At 43.0% G+C, this 24,136-nt stretch overlaps 1 protein-coding gene across 1 annotated transcript in view; it reads left to right on the top strand.

The window, feature by feature from the left end:
- LOC128639724 (probable E3 ubiquitin-protein ligase HERC4) overlaps nt 1-24,136 on the top strand; it is a 346,975-nt gene that overhangs the window by 132,399 nt on the left and 190,440 nt on the right. Inside the window, exon 5 of the mRNA XM_053691838.1 lies at nt 23,739-23,960. Coding sequence (XP_053547813.1) covers nt 23,739-23,960 — 222 coding nt within the window. The remainder of the gene's footprint in view (nt 1-23,738; nt 23,961-24,136) is intronic.

The raw sequence follows: 24,136 nt of genomic DNA on the forward strand, positions 1-24,136 counted from the left end.
GGGTTACAACTCCCTGGTTTTCTGTTTAGCAGGGATTACCTTGTGTCTGCTGCCATCTAGTGGCAGTTAATGCTAATTTTTCTATTTCTTTTACAAGATATGACGAGTCCGCGGATTTCATCCTTACTTATGGGATATAGCCTCCTTGTGAGCCTGAGGAGGCAAAGAGCACCACAGCAGAGCTGTGTATATATAGCTCCTCCCTTCCCTCCCACTCCAGTCATTCTCTTTGCCTGCGTTAGTGATAGGAAGAGGTAAAGTGAGGTGTTAGTTTAGATTCTTCAATCAAGAGTTTTTTATTTTTAAATGGTGCCAAAGTGTACTATTTTATTACAGAGCAGCTGCTGATAGTCTTTTTAGACTATGGGAACTGGTGGATTTTTGCCTCTACTGCGCCTCCCGTTATTGAGCTGCGTTTTCAGCGTATGGTCTTAGAGATTGTAACTAAGACCCTTCTGCTGTCACAGGACCTCAGGAGGAAGAGTGGACCTCTTGACACTGTGAAGTTGTCATGCTGTTCCTCAGCATGGAGGTAAGTTCAGTTTTTTATTCTGGGACGCTGCAGCATATCTCAGATTAACTGTACTTGCACTATTATATTGGGGGCTAGAATTGGGGCTTCCCTTTAACAGACAGTGTAATATCCAGACATTCTGGCAGTTTAATAGCCTAGAAGCGCTGGGATATAAGTACAAAACAGACTTAGTTTATTTATCCAGACACTCTGGCATTATTTTATTGGCCTAGAAGCGCTGGGAAATATTGTGTGGGGATGTACTCTAACCAGACACTCTGGCATTGTATTGTTGAGCCTTGAAGCGCTGGGAAATACTGTGTGGGGTTGTACTAGAACGGGCTGGCTGACGCTGGGGTCAGTTCCAGGGGGAATGTTTTTTATTAGGGCTCGGGTACATCGCGGTATTCTGTTGTGATTGACTGGTTGTTTACGCCCACGAAGGGTGAGGCTTAGTGTTTAGCGCGCTTTAACAGCGCAGTTTCTATTTCAGTCCAGGTTGGCAGCATCTTCTCACGGCTCCTAAGTCTGCTTGTGGTGATATTAAATTATAAGCGACTTTAGGTGCGCCGTGCTTGCGGAGTTAAGTTTGGTTACAAGGAGGCAGGTAGGAGCCGCAGCAGAGCTGCGGTGAGGTGACTGAGTGTTTTTTTTTTTTTTCTCAAAAGTATACCTGTGTATTATTTCTAAGACCATCGTACAATGTGAAATTTGCTCTCTGCCTCATATCAAGGTTTTATTCAGATTGATTTGTTTCCTTAAAGCTACAGTAATGTTAAATATATTAACAGTGATTTAGACCAAGATTGCTTTTTGTTTAGGTTATCATAGATGACCTTGAACAAAGTGCATGCCCTGTGTGTTAAGATGCCATTGTGGAACCCCCAGTTACGCTTTGTCCCCCATGTATTGAGAGGGCTTTACAGTGTAAAGAGCAAATTTTCTTTAATAAAGATATGTCTAATGAATGTGCTCAGACTGATGAGATTCAGGGTATGCCGCATATTTCTCCCCAAGCGTCACAGCCTTTAACGCCCGCGGAAATTATGCCATGTTCTTCAACGGCGTCTGTGTCATTTACTCTGCAGGATATGGCTGCAGTCATGTCATCCACTCTTTCAGAAGTTTTGTCTAAATTGCCAGTGTAGCAAGGCAAACGTAGTAGAAGTGAGACCCAGGTGGTTCATGCGACTTCTGGTTCTTTGATGGCGATCTCCGATGCACCTTCCCAGTGCTCTAAAGTGGGGGGTAGGGAGGTTCATTGCCCCAGACAGATTCGGACGTCATGTCCTTCAGATTTAAGCTTGAACACCTACGCCTTTTGCTACAAGAGGTTTTGGTGGCTCTGGACGACTGTGACTCTATTGTGTTCCCACCAGAGAAATTGAGTAAGATGGACAGGTACTAGTTAGAGGTTCCTTCTTATTCCGATGTTTTTCCAATTCCTAAGAGAATTTCGGAAATTGTTGCTAGGGAATGGGAGAGGCCGGGTATCCCGTTCTCCCCTTCCCCTATTTTTAAGAAAATGTACCCCATAGCTGACACCGTTCCCTATCGAGGACAGTTGTGCTTTCAAAGACCCCATGGACAAGAAGTTGGGAGGGTCTTCTTAAAAAAACTCTATGTTCAGCAAGGGTTCTTGTTACAACCGGCGGCCTGCATTGTAACGGTCACGACTGCGGCTGCTTTTTGGTTTGACGCTCTAGAAGAGTCTCTTAGGACTGAGACTTCTTTGTAGGAAATACAGGATAGAATTAAGGCCCTTAAGTTGGCTATTCTTTTATTACGGATGCTTCCTTTCAGATTTCCAAATTGGCTGCTAAGAGTTCGGGCTTCTCCATCGTAGCACGAAGAGCCTTATGGTTAATATCTTGGTCTGCGGATGTGTCCTCTAAATCCAAGCTTTTGGCGATTCCTTTCAAGGGCAAGACCCTGTTCGGGCCTGACTTGAAGGAGATCATTTTCGACATTACGGGAGGTAAGGGTCATTGCCTCCCTCAGGACAAGACATCTAAGCAAAGGGGACTACAAAGTAATTTTCGTTCCTTTTGAAACTTCAAGGGAATCCCCTCTTCATCTTCCGCTAAACAGGAAGGGAATTATTCACAAGCCAAATCCACATGGAAGCCTAAACAACCCAAGAAGCCTGCCAATGCTACTGTTACAAACTGCTGTTTGTAACTGGCCCTTTAAATGGAAAATTGCCCTGCTTCCCTGGATTTTGGAGAAGCCTATTTGCCAGCCTCCTTCCACATGACTATGGCCCCTGGAAGATTGTGCCCCTGAGGACATATTGACTTTTGTTGGGTGTGTGTGGCCCTTTAAGAACCGTCTGGGGACATATTGTGACTTTGGTGAACAATGCCCCTTTAAGACTATGTCCCCAGACCTGTGAAATGACTTGTCCCTGGCTTTCTCCCACTTGGTTCAGTTTCATTGTGTGCCATTAAGTGCTATGTGACAGACCCTTCGGTCAAAACTACAGAGATAACTTTGTTCAGCTTCAAGAAGCATTCTAAATACAAGTTTGCTGGGATCAGCTCTAATTAAGTTTAGTGATAAACTTTCCCATTGTCTAATCAGACTTCTAGTAGTGATAAGGTGGACTGCATTGTTTTATTGTGTGTAAAATGTTATCTGCTGAAGTAATGTTGTGGCCTGTCAAAGGGAGTGTCTCTATCTAATATCAAATGTGTGATGGGGGATTTTATGCCTCCCCCTGAGAGTGTCCTGTTTGCATGTAACCTCAATAAAAAGCAGGCTGTGTGCTCCAGTACATCAGACCTATGTTGACCCTCTAACTTGAAGCTTTGACTCATGTTTGTAGGATACAGCTTATAATCACTACAGGGATTGCTATGCTCTTCATACTCCCTTAGCTACAGGGATTGCTACAGAAGGAAGAGGTTCACCTACTGGAGCCTGGTCATAGGTCCAGGGCGCAGAGCAGATGGCGAGATACCAGCCCAGCAGCGGTGGTTCATAGAGTCTGCATTACTTATGGTGGCTACGCAGCAGTTATAGAGTCTACGGTGCTGCTGCTCCTTTGGTGAGCGCTAGGAGCATCCTTTTCTACGGTCCAACTTCCAGCCAGCCTGGAGGCAACCGTAACATTTGGCGGCAGCGGTGGGATCGCGTCCTAGCGCAAGGAGCAGCACCACAACAGCACTGGTATCGTAGGAGAGTAATTGAGGGCAACGCTAGCCACTGCGTAGCGTCCCTACCTACAGCAGCATGGAGCTGACAAGACACTGGTCAGAACCCTGTGAAGAGCACCTCAACCTGATCCGTCGCTATGAAAGCGCTGATTTCGTTCCAGAGGTAAAGAGGCGGCTAGTCCGATATGGTCCAGACCCTGCACAGGAGGTAGTCAGTCGCCTCATCCGGGAATTGGCTACTGAGAACGAAGCGGCACGAGCCTTTGAGCGCCAACTGTGGAGTTTGAGGGTATGGACACCTGGTCTCTCTCCCCAGCCGCAGCATGTTCCACAGGGAGAGGAGAGCAGCGACCTCCCTCCCCAGCGGCAGTATACTGTGCAGAGGGAAGAGACAACCGGTCTCCTTCCCCAACCCCAACCAGAGATACCAGAGGCAGCAGGCCTCATAGACTGGTCCTGGGAGGACCCCCAGCAGGCAGGTGGAGATGGGACCGCAGTCTCTCTACCGGCCCTACAGGGATGCTGGGCAGGCGGCCCAGATCCCCAGCGACAGACCCAGCTACAGGGAGGGGAGAGCATCGACCTCCCTCCCCAGCCGGAGTGTGCCTTCCAGGGAGAGGAGACAACCGGTCTCTCTCCCCAGCCGCAGCATGTTCCACAGGAAGCGGAGAGCATCGACCTCCCTTCCCAACGGCCCGCCGGAGTATCAGGAGGAGGAGGTAAGCCAATCTCCCCCTCCCCAGCTAACTCCTAACTTGGGCCCAGGGTTAACAGTGGAGATGTTAACCCCCACTGACCCCCACGTTCCCTTTGCCACCGGGCAGGACTATGCCCCAATTCCCCCAGCAGAAGAGCTGGCATCAGGACAGAGCGCTGCTGGCCTCTGCCCTACAGACCTTGTCCTTGTTACAGAACTGGCCTGCACACCCCTCACCCCAGCAGAAGCGCTGGCACCAGGGCAGAGTGCCGCTGGCCTCTGCCCCCCAAGTACCATCAGCTATTTGCCCAGCTGCGCCAGGAAGGCAGAGGATGCTACACTTTCATCCTACAACCTGGAACTTACAGGCCAGTACTACGTATTGTGGGGGGGCTACTTTGCTGCTAACGATTATTTGTGGGTGGGTTGCGAGACTAACTTAGGCACTGACCGGCAGAAGGTCAGGTGCCTGGTTAGTCTCCCTCCAAAAGGGGAGATATGTTACAAACTGCTGTTTGTAACTGGCCCTTTAAATGGAAAATTGCCCTGCTTCCCTGGATTTTGGAGAAGCCTATTTGCCAGCCTCCTTCCACATGACTATGGCCCCTGGAAGATTGTGCCCCTGAGGACATATTGACTTTTGTTGGGTGTGTGTGGCCCTTTAAGAACCGTCTGGGGACATATTGTGACTTTGGTGAACAATGCCCCTTTAAGACTATGTCCCCAGACCTGTGAAATGACTTGTCCCTGGCTTTCTCCCACTTGGTTCAGTTTCATTGTGTGCCATTAAGTGCTATGTGACAGACCCTTCGGTCAGAACTACAGAGATAACTTTGTTCAGCTTCAAGAAGCATTCTAAATACAAGTTTGCTGGGATCAGCTCTAATTAAGTTTAGTGATAAACTTTCCCATTGTCTAATCAGACTTCTAGTAGTGATAAGGTGGACTGCATTGTTTTATTGTGTGTAAAATGTTATCTGCTGAAGTAATGTTGTGGCCTGTCAAAGGGAGTGTCTCTATCTAATATCAAATGTGTGATGGGGGATTTTATGCCTCCCCCTGAGAGTGTCCTGTTTGCATGTAACCTCAATAAAAAGCAGGCTGTGTGCTCCAGTACATCAGACCTATGTTGACCCTCTAACTTGAAGCTTTGACTCATGTTTGTAGGATAAAGCTTATAATCACTACAGGGATTGCTATGCTCTTCATACTCCCTTAGCTACAGGGATTGCTACAGAAGGAAGAGGTTCACCTACTGGAGCCTGGTCATAGGTCCAGGGCGCAGAGCAGATGGCGAGATACCAGCCCAGCAGCGGTGGTTCATAGAGTCTGCATTACTTATGGTGGCTACGCAGCAGTTATAGAGTCTACGGTGCTGCTGCTCCTTTGGTGAGCGCTAGGAGCATCCTTTTCTACGGTCCAACTTCCAGCCAGCCTGGAGGCAACCGTAACAGCTACCAAGACAGCATGAAGGGGCGGCCCCCGATCCGGGACCGGATCTAGTGGGGGGCAGACTTTCTCTCTTTGTCCAAGGTTGGATAAGAGATGTTCAGGATCCCTGGACACTAGAAATTGTGTCTCAAGGGTATCAGTTGCAGTTCAAAAATTCCTTCTTTCACGATTTGTCTGTAGACCAGATAAAAAGAGAGGGTTTGTATAAAAGACCTCCACTATGGGAGTAATTTGTTCCGTTCCAAAACAGGGGCAGGGGTTTTACTCAAATCTTTTTTGTGGTTCCCAAAAAAAAAGGGAAGGTTCCGTCCCATTTTAGATCTCAAGAGTCTAAACAAGTTTCTCAGAGTTCCATCCTTAAAGATGGAGACTATTCGGACAATTCTTCCATTGATCCAGGAGGGTCAATATATGACTACCGTGGACTTAAAGGATGCGTATCTGCATATTCCTATCCACAGAGTTCATCACCAGTTCCTGAGGTTTGCATTTCTGGACAAATATTTTCAGTTCTTGGCTCTTCCTTTTGGGCTGGCCACGGCACCCAGGATCTTCACGAAGGTTCTAGGGTCTCTGCTGGCGGCTCTCAGGCCGCGGGGCATTGCAGTGGCGCCTTATCCGGACGATATTCTGATCCAGGCGTCTTATCAGCTGACAAAGTCTCATACCGACATGGTTCTATCCTTTCTCACGGGTGGAAGGACTCACTGGTGGAAGGTGAATCTAGAAAAAAGTTCACTAATTCCACAAACAAGGGTTCCTTTCCTAGGAACTCTAATATATTCTATATCCATGAAAATCTTCTTGACGGAGGTCAAAAAGTTGAAGATTCTGAATACATGCCGATCCCTTCAGTCCAATCCTCGGCCATTAGTGGCTCAGTGCATGGAGGTAATTGGATTGATGGTGGCGGCAATGGACATCATTCTGTTTGCTCGTTTTCATCTCAGACCTCTGCAACTGAGCATGCTCAGACAGTGAAATTGAGATTATGCAAATTTGTCACCTCAGATAGCTCTAGATCAGGAGACAAGAGACTCTCTTCTTTGGCGGTTGTCTCAGGATCATCTGTCCCAAGGGACGTGCTTTCGCAGACCCTCATGGGTGATAGTGACAACGGATGCCAGTCTACTAGGATGGGGTGCAGTCTGGAATTCCCTGAAGGCTCAGGGTGTGTGGACTCGGTCTGAGTCTCTACTCCCAATCAATTTTCTGGAATTGAGAGCAATATTCAATGCGCTTCAGGCTTGGCCTCAGTTGGCTTTGGCCAAGTTCATCCGGTTTCAGTCGGACAACATCACGACTGTGGCTTACATCAATCATCAGGGAGGAACAAGGAGTTCCTTAGGGATGACAGAAGTATCCAAGATAATTTGGTGGGCGGAGGCTCACTCTTGTTATTTGTCAGCAATCTACATCCCAGGAGTGGACAACTGGGAAGCGGATTTTTTTGAGCAGACGTTTCATCCGGGGGAATGGGAACTTCATCCGGAGGTCTTTGCCACCCTGATTCTCAGATGGGGCAGGCCGGAGCTGGATCTCATGGGATCTTGTCAGAATGCCAAGCTCCCGAGATACGGACCCAGGTCCAGGGATCCTCAGGCCGAACTGATAGATGCCTTGGCAGTGCCTTGGTCGTTCAACCTAACTTATGTGTTTCCACCGTTTGCTCTCCTTCCTCGGGTGATTGCTCGGATCAAACAGGAGAGAGCTTCATTGATTCTCATCGCTCCTGCGTGGCCTCGCAGGACTTGGTATGCCGATCTGGTGGACATGTCCTCTCTGCCACCGTGGAAGCTTCCATTGAGGCAGGACCTTCTCATTCAGGGACCCTTCCATCATCCAAATTTAATTTCTCTACAGCTGACTGCTTGGAGATTGAACGCTTGATTTTATCTAAGCGAGGGTTCTCTGATTTGGTCATTAATGCTTTGATTCAGGCACGTAAGCCTGTTACTAGAAAAAATTACCATAAGATATGGCGTAAATATCTTTATTGGTGCGAATCCAAAGGCTACTCATGGAGTAAAATCAGGATTCCTAGGATTTTGTCTTTTCTCCAAGAAGGATAGGATAAAGGGTTATCAGCAAGTTCCTTAAAGGGACAGAATTCGGCTTTATCTATTTTGCTACAGAAACGTCTGGCAGATATTCCAGATATTCAATCGTTTTGTCAGGCTCTGACTAGAATCAGGCCTGTGTTTAAACCTATTGCTCCTCCTTGGAGTTTGAATTTAGTTTTTAATGTTCTTCAAGGGGTTCCGTTTGAACATATGCATTCCATAGATATTAAGTTGTTATCTTGGAAAGTTTTTTATTTTTGGTTGCTATTTCTTCTGCTCGCAGAGTTTCTGAGCTTTCAGCATTACAATGTGATTCTCCTTATCTTATATTTCATTCCGATAAGGTAGTGTTATGTACCAAACCTGGTTTTCTTCCTAAGGTTGTTTCAAACAAGAATATTAATCAGGAAATTGTTGTTCCTTCGTTGTGTCCTAATCCTTCTTCTAAGAAGGAGTGTCTGTTACATAATTTGTACGTAGTCCGTGCCCTGACGTTTTACTTGCAGGCGACTCAGGAATTTCGTCAATCATCTTCATTCTTTGTTGTGTTTTCTGGGAAACGTAGGGGTCAGAAAGCTACGGCTACCCTCTTTCTTTTTGGTTGAAGAGTATCATCCGTTTTGCATATGAGACTGCTGGACAGCAGCCTCCTGAACGAATTACAGCTCATTCCACTAGGGCTGTGGCTTCCTCATGGGCATTTAAAAATGATGCTTCTGTTGAACAGATTTGCAAGGCTGCAACTTGGTCGTCTCTTCATACTTTTTCCAAATTTTCCAAATTTGATACTTTTGCCTCGTCTGAGGCTGTTTTTGGGAGGTAAGTTCTTCAAGCAGTGGTGCCTTCCGTTTAGGTTCCTGTCTTGTTCCTCCCTTTCATCCGTGTCCTATAGATTTCGTATTGTATCCCATAAGTAAGGATGAAATCCGTGGACTCGTCATATCTTGTAAAAGAAAAGGAAATTTATGCTTACAGGGGCTATGAAAACAAGGGGGTTATAGAAGCTGTTCACAACAGACAAGATTGCTCGCTTGGTTGAAGGGCTTTTCACAAGCTGCAACCTTAAATATGAAAATATCTTGTTTGATGTCTCACAGCAGACCTAGGCTACGCTGCATGGGAGGCACGTCAGAATCTAAATCAAGATCCATCAAGCTGATGGCATGGTCGTCAGAGGGGAATGCTTTCATTACCTTCTGACTGTGTTTCTCCATCTCTGGTTTTTTCTTCAGGGTGCGCTTTAAAGAGGAAAATCTAGCAGCTGCTTGCTCTAGATTGTTGGGTAGCTTCTTTTTCGGAGAACGGAAACGTAGAGGTGCTACCCAGCTGTTGGCATCATCCTGAGAAAACTCTTTATACGCAAGTCTGAGAAATTCCTTGTCTTCTCTTGTGAGTGCCAGTTCGTTGTCATCACTGGTAGAATTGAACACCATTGATGCAAAGGTGTTGTCCCAGGACTGAAAGGCGTTCATGTTACTTTGGTTGTTACACTGCCACTTACTGTCGTTAAATTTCTCTTTCACACAGTAGTGGTGTGGGCATGGTTCAAGACAGGTGTTGCAACCATCTGCCAAGATGTGTATTTTGAAGGAAGGAATCTTGGTAGGTATCTTAATTTTGCCTATACAGACGTTGCCTATGATAACCCAACCTAGATCAAGGCGTTGAGCAAATGGAGCATCATGTGGTCCATTAATTTGTTGACGTACCTTATGTACTCTGGACATGTCTCTGCCCAGAAGAAGCAGGATATCTGTGTTCTTGTCAAGGGCTGTAATCTCTTTAGCAATAGCCCTTAGATGAGAATGGTAAAGAGCGGCCTCTGTTGTAGGGATCTCTTCTTTGTTAGATGGGATCTGGTTGCACTAGACAAGTGTTTGTAAGGATAACTCCAGATTGTCACAGAGAGAGGCTACTACGAGTCCGCTGGTTCTTTTTCCAGAGACCTCTGTAATGCCACTGCATGTTCTCAAAGTATAAGGGTAGGCATCTCCCTTTAAATTGAAAAGATCAAAGAGTTCTGATCTTGCTAGCGATCTATTGCTCTGATCGTCGAGGATGGCATATGTGTAAATGTAGTGAGTGTTGTGTGTGTGTGCTGTGTGTGTGCTGTGATTGTAGTGTGTGTGCTGTGCATGTAGTGTGTGTGTCAGTGAGCAGAGAGTGTGTGGGTATAGTGTGTGTGCATCAGTGAGCAGTGTGTGTGCAATGTGCATGTAGTTTGTGTGTCAGTGAGCAGAGTGTGTGTGCTGTGCATGTAGTGTGTGTGTCAGTGAGCAGAGAGTGTGTGTGGGTATAGTGTGTGTGCAATGTGCATGTAGTTTGTGTGTCAGTGAGCAGAGTGTGTGTGCTCACTGACACACACTACACACAGCACACACACTACACACAGCACACACACTCTGCTCACTAACACACAAACTACATGCACATTGCACACATACTGCTCACTGATGCACACACACTATACCCACACACACTCTGCTCACTGATACACACACTACACACAGCAGAGTGTGTGTGTATCAGTGAGCAGAGTGTGTGTTTAGTGTGGGTCAGTGAGCAGAGTGTGTGTGAGTATAGTGTGTGTCAGTGAGCAGAGTGTGTGTGCTGTGTGAGTATAGTGTGTGTGTCAGTGAGCAGAGTGTGTGCAATGTGCATGTAGTTTGTGTGTCAGTGAGCAGAGTGTGTGTGCTCACTGACAACACACACAGCACACACACTACACACAGCACACACACTCTGCTCACTGACACACAAACTACATGCACATTGCACACACACTGCTCACTGATGCACACACACTATACCCACACACACTCTCTGCTCACTGATACACACACTACACACAGCACACACACTACACACAGCAGTGTGTGTGTATCAGTGAGAAGAGTGTGTGTATAGTGTGGGTCAGTGAGCAGTGTGTGTGTGAGTATAGTGTGTGTCAGTGAGCAGAGTGTGTGTTATGTGCGTTTGTAGTGTGCATGTAGTGTATGTCAGTGAGCAGAGTGTGTGTGTGGGTATAGTGTGTGTCAGTGAGCAGTGTGTGTGATCTGTGATGTGCATGTAGTTTGTATATCAGTGAGCAGAATGCATGTGTGTAAACCCATAGTTAAAGTAAATAATTAGGAATATTCTCATGGTGGTCCTGAGGAGAACTGAGTGATGTGCGCATGCAGCTTCTGATTGGCTCACCAACCATTTCCTGATAAGGAGTTATAAAGTATTGTGCCTTCTGAGTCCAACTTGGACTGTGTTAAACATAGCTACCAACAAGCATTTATTTAAACAGACATGAAGGTCAACATTGAACTTCCATGGTTCAGATGGAGAATGTAATTTTAAGAGACTTCTCAAATTACTTATGTTATCAAATTGACTTTTGTCTCAGAGCATACCCTTGGTCAGCTGAGAAGCAGCAATACATTAATGGGTGCTAGCTGGTGATTGGTATTTAAAGACTGCTGTAACTGGTTAAACACATAGTCAAAGGGACATGACATTCAAAATTAAACTTTCATGATTGAGGTAGAGCATGCTATTTTAATAGACTTTTCCAGTTATTTATATTTTGAAAACTAGCATTGTCTTAACTGTTACTAGCCCTATGTCAGCAAATCAAATTAGTTTTTGAATGAAACATGAAAGTCATAATTAAACTTCCATCATTCAGATAGAAATTGCATACACAAAAAACAAATACACTTTCTATTTTACTTTTATTATGTACTTTATTCTTTTGGTATCCTTTGTTTAAGAGCATACCTAAGTGGGATATGCACGTGCGTTTCTTGAGCACCATATTGCAGCAGCTGTGTTGGCAGTATTGATAACTTGTTTGTGTAAAATTAGTATGATAAATTATTTCTAGTTTTGTATTATTCTAATTGCTTAGTAACTGGCACTGTGCCACATAATTGAGTGAGTGGGTATGTGAGCAGAGTGTGTGTGTGTCAGTGAGCAGAGTATGTGTGCTTTATTCTCCAGGTAATCAACACATTTCAGATGAGCTGGTCCTTTAGTTCAGTGTTTCTCAACCATGGTCCTCAAGTACCCCCAACAGGCCAGGTTTTCATTTATAGCTGAATCCGTGCACAGGTAAATGTATCAGCTGATCAGTAACACAGTGGTTACTAAACTGCTCTCACCCATCAGCTGATTATTTCACCCGTGCACTGGTTCAGCTATAATGAATTAAAACCTGCCCTGTTGGGGGTACTTGCAGCCCACGGTATATGTGTTTTTTCCGGCGTATCATATCTAGTGCCTCACCGCACGTCACTGCATACGCCTTAAGATACTTTTCTGGATGACCCTTGGGGTATACATTAACTAAACATATTTTAGCATAGCACTTGTCACAAAGGTCTTCTCCCCAGATTTCTGTACAGGAAGAAGACACTGTGGTTCCTGTGGTGGGGTCCATCCATACATGAATAAACCATAATCAAAGACCCCCACCTTTCTCTAGAGTAATCAGTGATTAAAGGTGCTTTTATAGCTTCCCGAAACCACTAATTTAATGGTTTAGGAATTGGGCTTTGTATTGCATCCTGTGACCTACAACTCCCAAACCGGTAGCTTTCGCCTTGAAGTGTCTCAATGTAACACAGCTGAAAGTAACCTTAACCACCACTAAACTTTATAGCTCACTGTGACTTGTATAGCCAGCTATAACGCCTTCTCTTACCCTGTATAGTTTGAGAGACGGCCCCTGGTATTTTTGCCAAATGTTTTCTCTTTGTAGAGCATTTTTGTGAGTATGTTTGGTGTGTATTCTAGATAAGACCCACACTTAAGTGCTTTTTGTCAGGGATGAGAAGTCGAGACATTTGTTCTTTTCCTTTAGTAAATAAAAAATTATCCTATTCTGCACTGATGTAGTTAGGACTGGTTAGCTTTATTAGGAAACTTCTCAAGAATTTTTAAGACTTGTCATCAGGATTTGCTTTCTCTTTATATTCAGTCTATAAATAAATTCAATTATATAGCTACTGTAAGGTGTTGGTTTCATGGGGGTAGTGGTCACGTCAGGCCGAAGCCTCGGGCCCACTGTACCACCTGGAGCAGATGTAGATTATCTGATAAGGATATTCTTAGAACAGACTCAGACCACGCAGCAATGATCCAAAACTATTCTCGTTTATTGAAAGACACACAACATGTCTTATAGGCACCAATTACAGTGTACAGGGTTTAACTTGATGACACGTTATGACCGCGTTATTTTACACAGTTATACACAGTGTATTCTGGAAATTCACTAGCTCTAAACAATATCCTATAGTCATAATAACCAATGCATCTGCGTGAACAACAAGGTTGTTTGGACCATCTTATCGAGATAGTACCCTCCGGGCCTAGTGCCAGGGGACATTTACAAGGTTAGCTAGCTTTGCAGAGTAAAATGACAAGCATATATTTCTCACTACAGAATAACCCATTATAATAAAGTTTAATCATTACAAGATGGATGCAAAAGAGAAAATGGCGCTAGTCAGGTCAACATTAACCCCTAACATACCACTCTTTTATTCTAACAGAATAACATAAAAATAGACAGGCGCAGAAAATGAGGAAAGCCTTTTACAACAGTATGATTCCTAATACTACGGTAACAGAACTCTATGTGAGAATACTAGAGAGAAAAATATTCACATGTCGTGGTATAACTTTATAGGCCAATAGGGCACAATTTGTCACTGCACATAGGTGCGGCCTCTCCAATACCTTCCAGCATCCCCAAAACTACCGGTCTATCTGCACAAAGACCCAACCAGCCCCCCATCTACCCCAAACAACACTGCATCTTTTATTTTTCCACCTGCATTGCTAGCACCCCCCCCAATATGTCCAACAGTTCTTTCTCCACAGTAAAGCATGGACATGGTAACCAGCACAACTGTGTCTAGGTGGCCTCTGATCACTTTAAGAACAGTCTTGTCTTCTTTAGGAGCGCTCCACCTTCCTCAGACACTTTGCTTTAATACAGTTCATTTGCAGTAGTGGTGCTTATCCAGTGCTCTTCCGCAGGGAGATGCTGGAAATCTGATGGTTTGTTCATGGGGGTAGTCAAGGCAGCCAGTGGATCCCCATGGCAAGCAGACACTCGAGTCACAAGGAGTCCTAAGAAGGAAAACAGAAACAGCGCAAGATGAGTACACACCCAATACAATCACAATTATTGGATCTAACTTTGTTTATAATTTGATATTCACCATTCCGCAACTCTCTAGCCAAATAACAATTGTATATAACAAAAAAATGAGCTTTCTACAAAAGAATAATAATAAAATTTCCCCTTTAAATATTTCCCAATGATCACATTGGCCTTACTTATAACAAAATGTATACTGACGTTCATTAAATAGCCTAAGCAAGTGGGATGCAGGGCTAGTTAAAGGGACATTTTAACCCAAATTAAAAATTATCTTTAATTGAAACTGCTGATACAGTTTTAATATACTAGTGTTAGGGCTTACAGTAAACCTCATTGTCTTCTTTGTAAATATTTCCTTTAAAATCTCAGATTTCTCTTGTAAGATGTATCGAGTCACCGGATTCATCCTTACTTGTGGGATATTCTCCTTCCTACAGGAAGTGGCAGAGAGAGCACCCACAGCAGAGCTGTCTATATAGCTCCTCCCTTGGGCTCCACCCCACAGTCATTCTCTCTGCCTGCTTAACTGCTAGGAAGGGCAAGAGCTATGTGGGTGACTAAAATTTAGTTTTTTTTTATTTCTCAGCAAAAAGTTTATTATTTTTAAATGGTACCGGTGGTGTAACTATTTACTCTCTGGCAGAAAAGGGATGAAGATTTCTGGAAGGAGGATGAGGATGATCTTAGCACTTTGTAACTAAGATCCACTGCTGTTCTCACAAGGACTGAAGAGTACTGGAAAACTTCAGTTGGGAGAACGGTTTGCAGGCTAAGCTGCATATTGAGGTATGTTCAGTCTATATTTTCCTAGACAGACTGTGTTAATTCTAGAAAAGGCTGGGAATATCCCCATGAGGGAAGGGTAAGCTGTATTCAGACACCTTTGATAAGAATTTCAGCTTGCTTGAAGGCTCATTAGTTACTGGTGACATTGTTAGGAAAAAACGTTTTTGTTTAATTGATGCAATTATAACGTTTTTTTGAAGGGACTAAAGGGTCATTGTGGCTGAGTTTTTGTAACTCACATGGTTTAATTAAGAGAAACTCAGGTGTTTCTCTGATAGGCCTCAAAACATCGAGTGAGATGGGAGGGGGCCTATTTTCGCGCCTCAGTTGCGCAGTTTCCTTTCCTCTGAGACATATCAACTGCTTCTCCAGATTCCTGCTGTGTTTGAGGGCTGTTAAAGAAGTTTTTTCCCCCACAAATCGTTCTGAAGGGCAGGTAGGCACCACAGCAGAGCTGTGGCAAGGTGCTGAAAGTCTTTTTACCGGTTTTGACGTTTTTTTTCAATCCGGTTTTGCCATTAAGGGGTTAATTGTTTATTTGCATAGCTGTGCAAAGTTACTAAGGCTGTAAGATACTACTGTAAAAATTTCGTTAAGTTTACTGCTTTTTTACACTGTTTTGCAGAATTGGTGCAGCTTTTTTTCTCTTAAAGGCACAGTACCATTTTATTTCTAAGTGTTTTTTACTTTGATTACAGTGTTTTCCAAGCTTGCTTGTTACATTACTAGCCTGTTTAACATGTCTGACACCAAGGAAAATCTTTGTTTAATATGTTTGGAAGCCATTGTGGAACCCGTCTTAGAATGTGTCCCAATTGTACTGATATGTCTATAAACTATAAAGAACATATATTAGCACTTAAAAATAGAGCAATAGATGATTCTCAGTCAGAGGTAAATGAGGGTTCGCCATCTAGCTCTCCCCAAGTGTCACAACCAGTAACGCCCGCACAAGTGACGCAAAGTACCTCTAGTGCGTCAAATTATTTTACTTTACAAGACATGGCCACAGTTATGAATACAACCCTCACAGAGGTTTTATCTAAACTGCCTGGTTTACAAGGAAAGCGGACAGCTCTGGGTTTAGGATAAATGCTGAGCCGTCTGACGCTTTAGTAGCCTTATCTGATATGCCCTCACAATGCTCTGAAGTAGGGCTGAGGGATTTGTTATCTGAGGGAGAAATTTCTGATTCAGGAAAGACGCTTCCTCAGACAGATTCTGATATGATGGCCTTTAAATTTAAGCTTGAACACCTCCGCTTATTGCTCAGGGAGGTATTAGCGACTCTAGATGATTGTGACCCTATAGTGGTTCCAGAGAAATTGTGTAAAATGGATAAATACTTAGAGGTTCCTGTTTACACTGATGTTTTTCCAGTCCCTAAGAGGATTGTGAATATTATTACTAAGGAGTGGGATAGACCAGGTATTCCGTTCTCTCCCCCTCCTGTTTTTAAGAAAATGTTTCTCATATCTGACACCATGCGGGGCTCGTGGCAGACAGTTCCTAAGGTGGAGGGAGCTATTTCTACTCTGTCTAAGCATACAACTATACCTATCAAAGACAGTTGTGCTTTCAAAGATCCTATGGATAAAAAATTAGAGGGTCTCCTGAAGAAAATTTTTGTTCATCAGGGTTTTTCTCTCCAACCTATTGCGTGCATTGTTCCTGTAACTACTGCAGCTGCTTTCTGGTTTGAGGCTCTTCAGATGGAGACTCCATTAGAGGAGATTATGGACAGAATCAAGGCCCTTAAACTGGCTAATTCTTTTATTACAGATGCCGCATTTCAACTGGCTAAATTAGCGGCAAAGAATTCAGGTTTTGCCATTTTAGCATGCAGGGCATTATGGCTTAAGTCCTGGTCTGCTGATGTGTCATCTAAATCTAAACTTTTGAACATCCCTTTCAAAGGAAAGACCCTAGTCGGGCCTGAACTGAAAGAGATTATTTCAGACATTACTGGAGGGAAAGGTCATGCCCTTCCTCAGGATAGATCAAATAAGATGAAGACCAAACAAAATAATTTTCGTTCCTTTCGGAACTTCAAGAGTGGTTCCGTTTCAGCTTCCTCTGCTGCAAAGCAAGAGGGGAATTTTGCCCAATCCAAGTCAGTCTGGAGACCTAACCAGGCTTGGAACAAGGGTAAACAGGCCAAGAAGCCTGCAGCTGCCTCTAAGACAGCATGAAGGGGTAGCCCCCGATCCGGGACCGGATCTATTAGGGGGCAGACTCTCTCTCTTCGCTCAGGCAAGAGATGTTCTCAATCCCTGGACTTTAGAAATTGTGTCCCCGGGATATCTTCTGGAATTCAAAGACTCCCTTCCAAGGGGGAGATTTCATATTTCTCGATTGTCTGTAAACCAGACAAAGAGAGAGGCGTTCTTATGCTGTGTAGAAGATCTTCTTACCATGGGGGTGATCCGCCCAGTCCCAAAAGAGGAACAGGGGCTAGGGTTCTACTCAAACCTGTTTGTGGTTCCCAAAAAAGAGGGAACTTTCAGACCAATCTTGGATCTCAAAATTCGAAACAAGTTCCTCAAAGTTCCATCTTTCAAGATGGAGACCATTCGGACTATTCTACCTCTGATCCAGGAGGGTCAATATATGACTACCGTGGACTTAAAGGATGCGTATCTACACATCCCTATTCACAGAAATCATCATCAATTTCTCAGATTTGCCTTTCTAAACGGGCATTACCAGTTTGTGGCTCTTCCCTTCGGGTTGGCCACGGCTCCAAGAATTTTCACAAAGGTGCTAGGGCCCCTTCTGGCGGTTCTACGACCTCGGGTGTATAGCGGTGGCTCCTTATCTAGACGTCTTAATTCAGGCGTCGACTTTTCAGCTAGCCAAGTCTCACACGGACATTGTGTTGGCTTTTCTGAGATCTCACGGGTGGAAGATGAACATAAATAAAGAGTTCTATCTTCCCTCTTACAAGAGTTTCCTTTCTAGGGACTCTGATAGATTCGGTAGAAATGAAAATATTTCTGACGGAGGTCAGAAAATCAAAACTTTTAACCACTTGCCGAGCTCTTCATTCCATTCCTCGGCCATCAGTGGCTCAGTGTATGGAGGTAATCGGACTCATGGTAGCGGCAATGGACATAGTTCCTTTTGCCCTCCTACACCTCAGACCACTGCAACTATGCATGCTCAAACAGTGGAATGGGGATTATGCAGATTTATCTCCTAAACTGCATCTGGACCAGGAGACCAGATATTCTCTTCTCTGGTGGTTGTCTCAGGACCACCTGTCTCAGGGAATGTACTTCCACAGGCCAGAGTGGCTCATTGTAACGACAGATGCCAGCCTGCTAGGACTGGGGTGCAGTCTGGAACTCCCTGAAAGCACAGGGCTTATGGTCTCGGGAGGAATCTCTTCTTCCGATAAACATTCTAGAACTGAGAGTGATATTCAAGGCGCTTTAGGCGTGGCCTCAGCTTGCTGCAGCCAAATTCATCAGGTTTCAGTCAGACAACATCACGACTGTAGCTTATATCAATCATCAAGGAGGAACAAGGAGTTCTCTAGCGATGATGGAGGTAACCAAAATAATCCGATGGGCAGAGGAACACTCTTGCCATCTCTCAGCAATCCACATCCCAGGAGTAGAGAATTGGGAGGCAGATTTTCTAAGTCGTCAGACTTTTCATCCGGGGGAGTGGGAACTCCATCCGGAGGTATTTGCTCAGCTGATTCAGCTATGGGGCATACCAGAATTGGATCTGATGGCGTCTCGTCAGAATGCCAAACTTCCTCATTACGGGTCCAGGTTCCGGGATTCCAAGGCGGTACTGATAGATGCTCTAGCAGTGCCTTGGTCCTTCAATCTGGCCTACGTATTTCCACCGCTTCCTCTCCTTCCACGTCTGGTTGCCAGAATCAAGCAGGAGAGAGCTTCAGTGATTCTGATAGCACCTGCGTGGCCACGCAGGACTTGGTATGCAGACCTAGTGGGCCTGTCCTCGTTTCCACCGTGGACCCTGCCAATGAGGCAGTACCTTCTAATCCAGGGTCCGTTCTCGCATCCAAATCTAGTTTCTCTGCGTCTGACTGCTTGGAGATTGAACGCCTAATTCTATCTAAGCGTGGGTTCTCTGAGTCGGTCATTGATACCCTGTTTCAGGCTAGAAAACCTGTCACCAGGAAGATCTATCATAAGATTTGGCGCAAATATCTTTATTGGTGTGAATCCAAAGGTTACTCATGGAGTAATATTAGGATTCCTAGAATATTGTCTTTTCTCCAAGAGGTTTTGGATAAGGGATTATCAGCTAGTTCTCTTAAAGGTCAAATATCTGCTTTGTCTATTCTACTACACAAACGTCTGGCAGATGTCCCAGACGTTCAAACTTTTAGTCAGGCTTTGGTCAGAATTAAGCCTGTATTTAGGCCTGTTGCTCCGCCTTGGAGCCTAAACTTAGTCCTTAGAGTTCTTCAAGGGGTGCCGTTTGAACCTATGCATTCCATAGATATTAAGCTTCTATCTTGGAAAGTTTTGTTTTTAGTTGCTATCTCTTTGGCTCAAAGAGTTTCTGAGCTATCTGCTTTACAGCGTGATTCACCTTATCTTATTTTCCATGCAGATAAGGTGGTTTTGCGTACCAAACCTGGGTTTCTTCCTAAGGTTGTTTCTAATAAGAATATCAATCAAGAGATTGTTGTTCCTTCACTGTGTTCTAATCCTTCATCAAAGAAGGAATGTTTTTTGCACAATCTTGATGTGGTTCGTGCTTTAAAGTTCTACTTACAAGCAACCAAAGATTTCCGTCAAACATCTTCATTGTTTGTTGTTTATTCTGGTAAGCGGAGAGGCCAAAAGGCTACGGCTACCTCTCTTTCCTTTTGGCTGAAAAGCATCATCCGTTTGGTCTATGAGACTGCTGGACTGCAGCCTCCTGAAAGAATTTCTGCTCATTCTACTAGAGCTGTGGCTTCCACATGGGCTTTTAAAAATGAGGCTTCTGTTTAACAGATTTGTAAGACGGTGACTTGGTCTTCGCTTCATACTTTTTCCAAATTTTCCAAATTCGATACTTTTGCTTCTTCGTAGGCTATTTTTGGGAGAAAGGTTCTACAAGCAGTGGTGCCTTCCGTTTAAGGTCCCTGTCTTGTCCCTCCCTTCATCCGTGTCCTAAAGCTTTGGTATTGGTATCCCACAAGTAAGGATGAATCCGTGGACTCGATACATCTTACAAGAGAAAACATAATTTCTGCTTACCTGATAAATTTATTTCTATTGTGATATATGGAGTCCACGGCCCGCCCTGTTTATTACGACAGGCATATATATATATTTTTATTTTTAAAACTTTCAGTCACCACTGCACCCTATAGTTTCTCCTTTTTCTTCCTAGCCTTCGGTCGAATGACTGGGGGGTGGAGCTAAGGGAGGAGCTATATAGACAGCTCTGCTGTGGGTGCTCTCTCTGCCACTTCCTGTAAGCAAAGGAGAATATCCCACAAGTAAGGATGAATCCGTGGACTCGATACATCACAAGAGAAATAAATTTATCAGGTAAGCATAAATTATGTTTTTATATCAATTTGCCTGTATCCCTTTAAATATTTTCACTCTTTTTTTTTTTTTTTTTTTTTTTTTTTTTTCTTTTTCGCTAGTCTCACAGATCGCAAAACTAAGATTGTAGACAATTTATCAGTTCAGTTTTTATTACAGAGAGAATTAAGTTACACTGCAAAGAAATATCTGCTATCTAATCGGCAGATTTAAAAAGAATAATACAGATAAAGGTCTCAAAAAATATTTTGCAAACTACTAATACAGTGTTATTGCTGCTCATGAACTCCTTTCACATGAGTGAACTGGTCTTTTAAATAATAAAATGACAATTTTCTATTGCTCTGTCTAAGCCCTAAGCTTCGGTTTTACAGACAAATATAAGATAAGGTTTATCCGAAATTCAACCCATTGCAATTTACTTCATATATACACAAACTTGCAAATGCAACTTCTCCTACATTTTAAACTATTCAGCTTGTATAACAAGCCATTGACAATACATTAATATCAAAACTATGTTACAGTGGACTGTCCCTTTTAAGGACTAACCATTTATCACGTAAATTACATATGTATACCCTAACCATAATTTAGGCTGCTTGTATGATTTACCACACAAATTCAACTTCTGTACTGTATCATGACCTGCATATTAATTTACTTGCAACAGAAACGGACCCAAATACTTTTAGATAAATTTAATGATATACAGCCTATAACTATATTTTATCTTTTCCACTAACTCTGTGCACAGATCTTACACATACAATGTTAATATTTTTTCATTTACCCGAACATGACCAAAGGTCCTCAATCATCCGCACATTCACAAATCCTTTAATTAGTCCCCTTGCAAAAAACAATATATTTATATGCCGCAACAGGTGGACAGTTTTTATATTTATATACAACAATGATCACTTAAAACTAAAACTGCTATTAATACCACACATACTTAAAACATGCTGTTGACTTTAAAATACATTTATAAAAATAACACTACAAAATACCTCCTTACAACGTCTGATTTCCCAGCTAAGAAACAGAAAGAAATTTTTTTTACAGCGATACTCACACAAGCCCATCTCATCTCACATACCAGAATTCTTCCTTCTCAGGAAAACATATATTTCATAACATACCAAAGACACATAAGAATACAATAAGATTAACTTTCCACCAAATTTAAAATGTAATTGAAAGTGTCCGAATTTGCAGAGAATGGCCGTTTCCCCACAAATTAAGAAAAACACATTTCAAACAGGATAAAAACATCCTCCGTTCTTCTCTTTATTTTGTTATTTTTGATCTAAGCAACTCTTTGACACGTAATAACAGCCACATCACCCATGACACATCAAAATATACAAAATTAACAGTTTTTCTCTGATCTGTGTGCGCTCGGTGGCCCCCCTTCTTTGCCCTCAACATTCTTTAACACAGAGTTTTCTCTTTGAATCTACACAGCAGTGCTTACTGACAGTTTTTTTTTTTTATGATCCCCCTCCCTTTCTAGAGTGAATGTCTCTCTGCTGTCTCTCTGCTTCTGAAATACTTCTGTTAACCCCTTTGTAGACATTAAAAAATGCAATAACATTCTCCTTTTCGAACATGCAGTTATTATCAATATTTTACATGCAAATAAGAGCAGCAATGCTAAAAATGCACAGTCACTTAATATGTTCTAAGCACAGCACAATCATATAGCAATAAAAAGCAAATAAGCAAAGCATCAGATATCAAACATTAGATCCAGGTGGGTAACAAAACTCTATTATAGGAATGGATATGGACAATTTCAACACAAGAGGGACTCAAAACCACTTATCACAAAGCAATGCCACTTTCAAGTGCATGCCAACTTTTATCTTGCGCGCTTACCAGACAGGACTGCAATACCTGTCTTAAACTAGCACAGGACTATAAACCTGTCTAGAGGGATTATCACAAGTGCCGACAGGACTGAAACCTTTGCACAAACCCTGCTTCTTTCTTTACTGCAGGAATCCCTTTTAACCCTTTATCATATATTACCAACACCTATTACAAGACTAAATTTAGGTTCAGATTCACAGAGGGAAAGTAGAGTAAAAAACTCATACTCACCGACTGCGAATCCCACGAGCTGAGACCAGAAACTGTAAGGTGTTGGTTTCATGGGGGGGAGTGTCAGGTCAGGCCGATGCCTCGGGCCCACTGTATCACCTGGAACAGATGTAGATTATCTGATAAGGATATCCTTAGAACAGACTCAGACCACGCAGCAATGATCCAAAACTATTCTCGTTTATTGAAAGACACACAACATGTCTTATAGGCACCAATTACAGTGTTCAGGGTTAACTTGATTACACATTATGGCCGCGTCATTTTACACAGTTATACACAGTGTTATTCTGGAAATTCACTAGCTCTAAACAATATCTATAGTCATAATAACCAATGCATCTGCGAGAACAACAAGGTCGTTTGACCATCTTATCGAGATAGTACCCTCCGGGCCTAGTGCCAGGGACATTTACAAGGTTAGCTAGCTTTGCAGAGTAAAATGACAAGCATATATTTTTCACTACAGAATAACCCATTATAATAAAGGTTAATCATTACAAGATGGATGCAAAAGACAAAATGGTGCTAGTCAGGTCAACATTAAAGGGACAGTTTACTCAAAAATTTTCTCCCCTTTAATTTGTTCCCAATGATCCACTTTACCTGCTGGAGTGTATTAAATTGTTTACAAGTAGCTCCTTTACCCTTATATTGGCAATTGAAATTGTTAATTTAGCATGTGGTATCCCCACCTATTCTGAAAGTTTGTGGCCGCGCGTACCAGCTATAGATAAGCTTTGTAAACACAGCCAGCAGAAGAAATTACACTTCCAGTGTGATAAAGCAGAGATAAGGTAATAAAATGTTGATTTTCCATTGTTCTCTCAAAGTATTGGTGATTGTTTTAAGGACAGATATAAGATAAAGAAGCAGGTATAAGTACACAATGTGATACAGTAATGAGATCTGATTATACCTACAAGCTCAACCTATTTTATTAGGCTGTGGCTTCAAAACACAAAATCAGAGCTTTAATATACAGAAATAAACCTTAAAAAGCTAATTTTCATACATTTTTTACTCTGCAGTTGGTAAAAAAAGCAATTGTAAACACATTAAGGGAAAAACTATTTTACAGTATACTGTCCCTTTAACTCCTAACAGCTACTCACTAGTGGAAATTTGCGTTTATTCGGTCAGTAGCGCTAGTTTTTTAACTGTTAGTGTATCTTTCAGCTGCTAGTGTATGTTTCAGCTAGTGTATCTGACTACAAATCAGGACAGCTATACACATTTAGTCTAATAGTTTGTATTTTGTTCCATAGTAAGTGAAGTTTATGCTTGGGGGCAAAATCGATATGGACAGCTCGGCTTGGGATATGACCTGAAGAAAGAAAGCTCGCCAAAACAAATAAAGTCTCTTTCAGGGATCCCTTTCTTGCAAATTGCTGCTGGAGGAGCTCACAGCTTTGCCCTAACACTCTCAGGAGCCATTTTTGGTTGGGGGCGAAATAAGTTTGGTCAGCTTGGTCTAAATGATGAGGCAGGTAAGAAAGCTGTACTTTTTTATTAAAACTTTATTTGGTCCATAAACATTGTTAAATGTAATTTGCCTGAAGGTGCCTTTATTTGGGTATTTTAAACTAGTTATTCACTGTTTAAATATATTCTGTTTAAAGGGATTTCCTGTTTCTCTTAGACTCTGTCAACCGTCTCCCTTTAT

The sequence above is a fragment of the Bombina bombina genome, chromosome 9 (genome assembly GCF_027579735.1).
Source record: "Bombina bombina isolate aBomBom1 chromosome 9, aBomBom1.pri, whole genome shotgun sequence".
NCBI classification, from domain to species: Eukaryota; Metazoa; Chordata; class Amphibia; order Anura; family Bombinatoridae; genus Bombina; species Bombina bombina.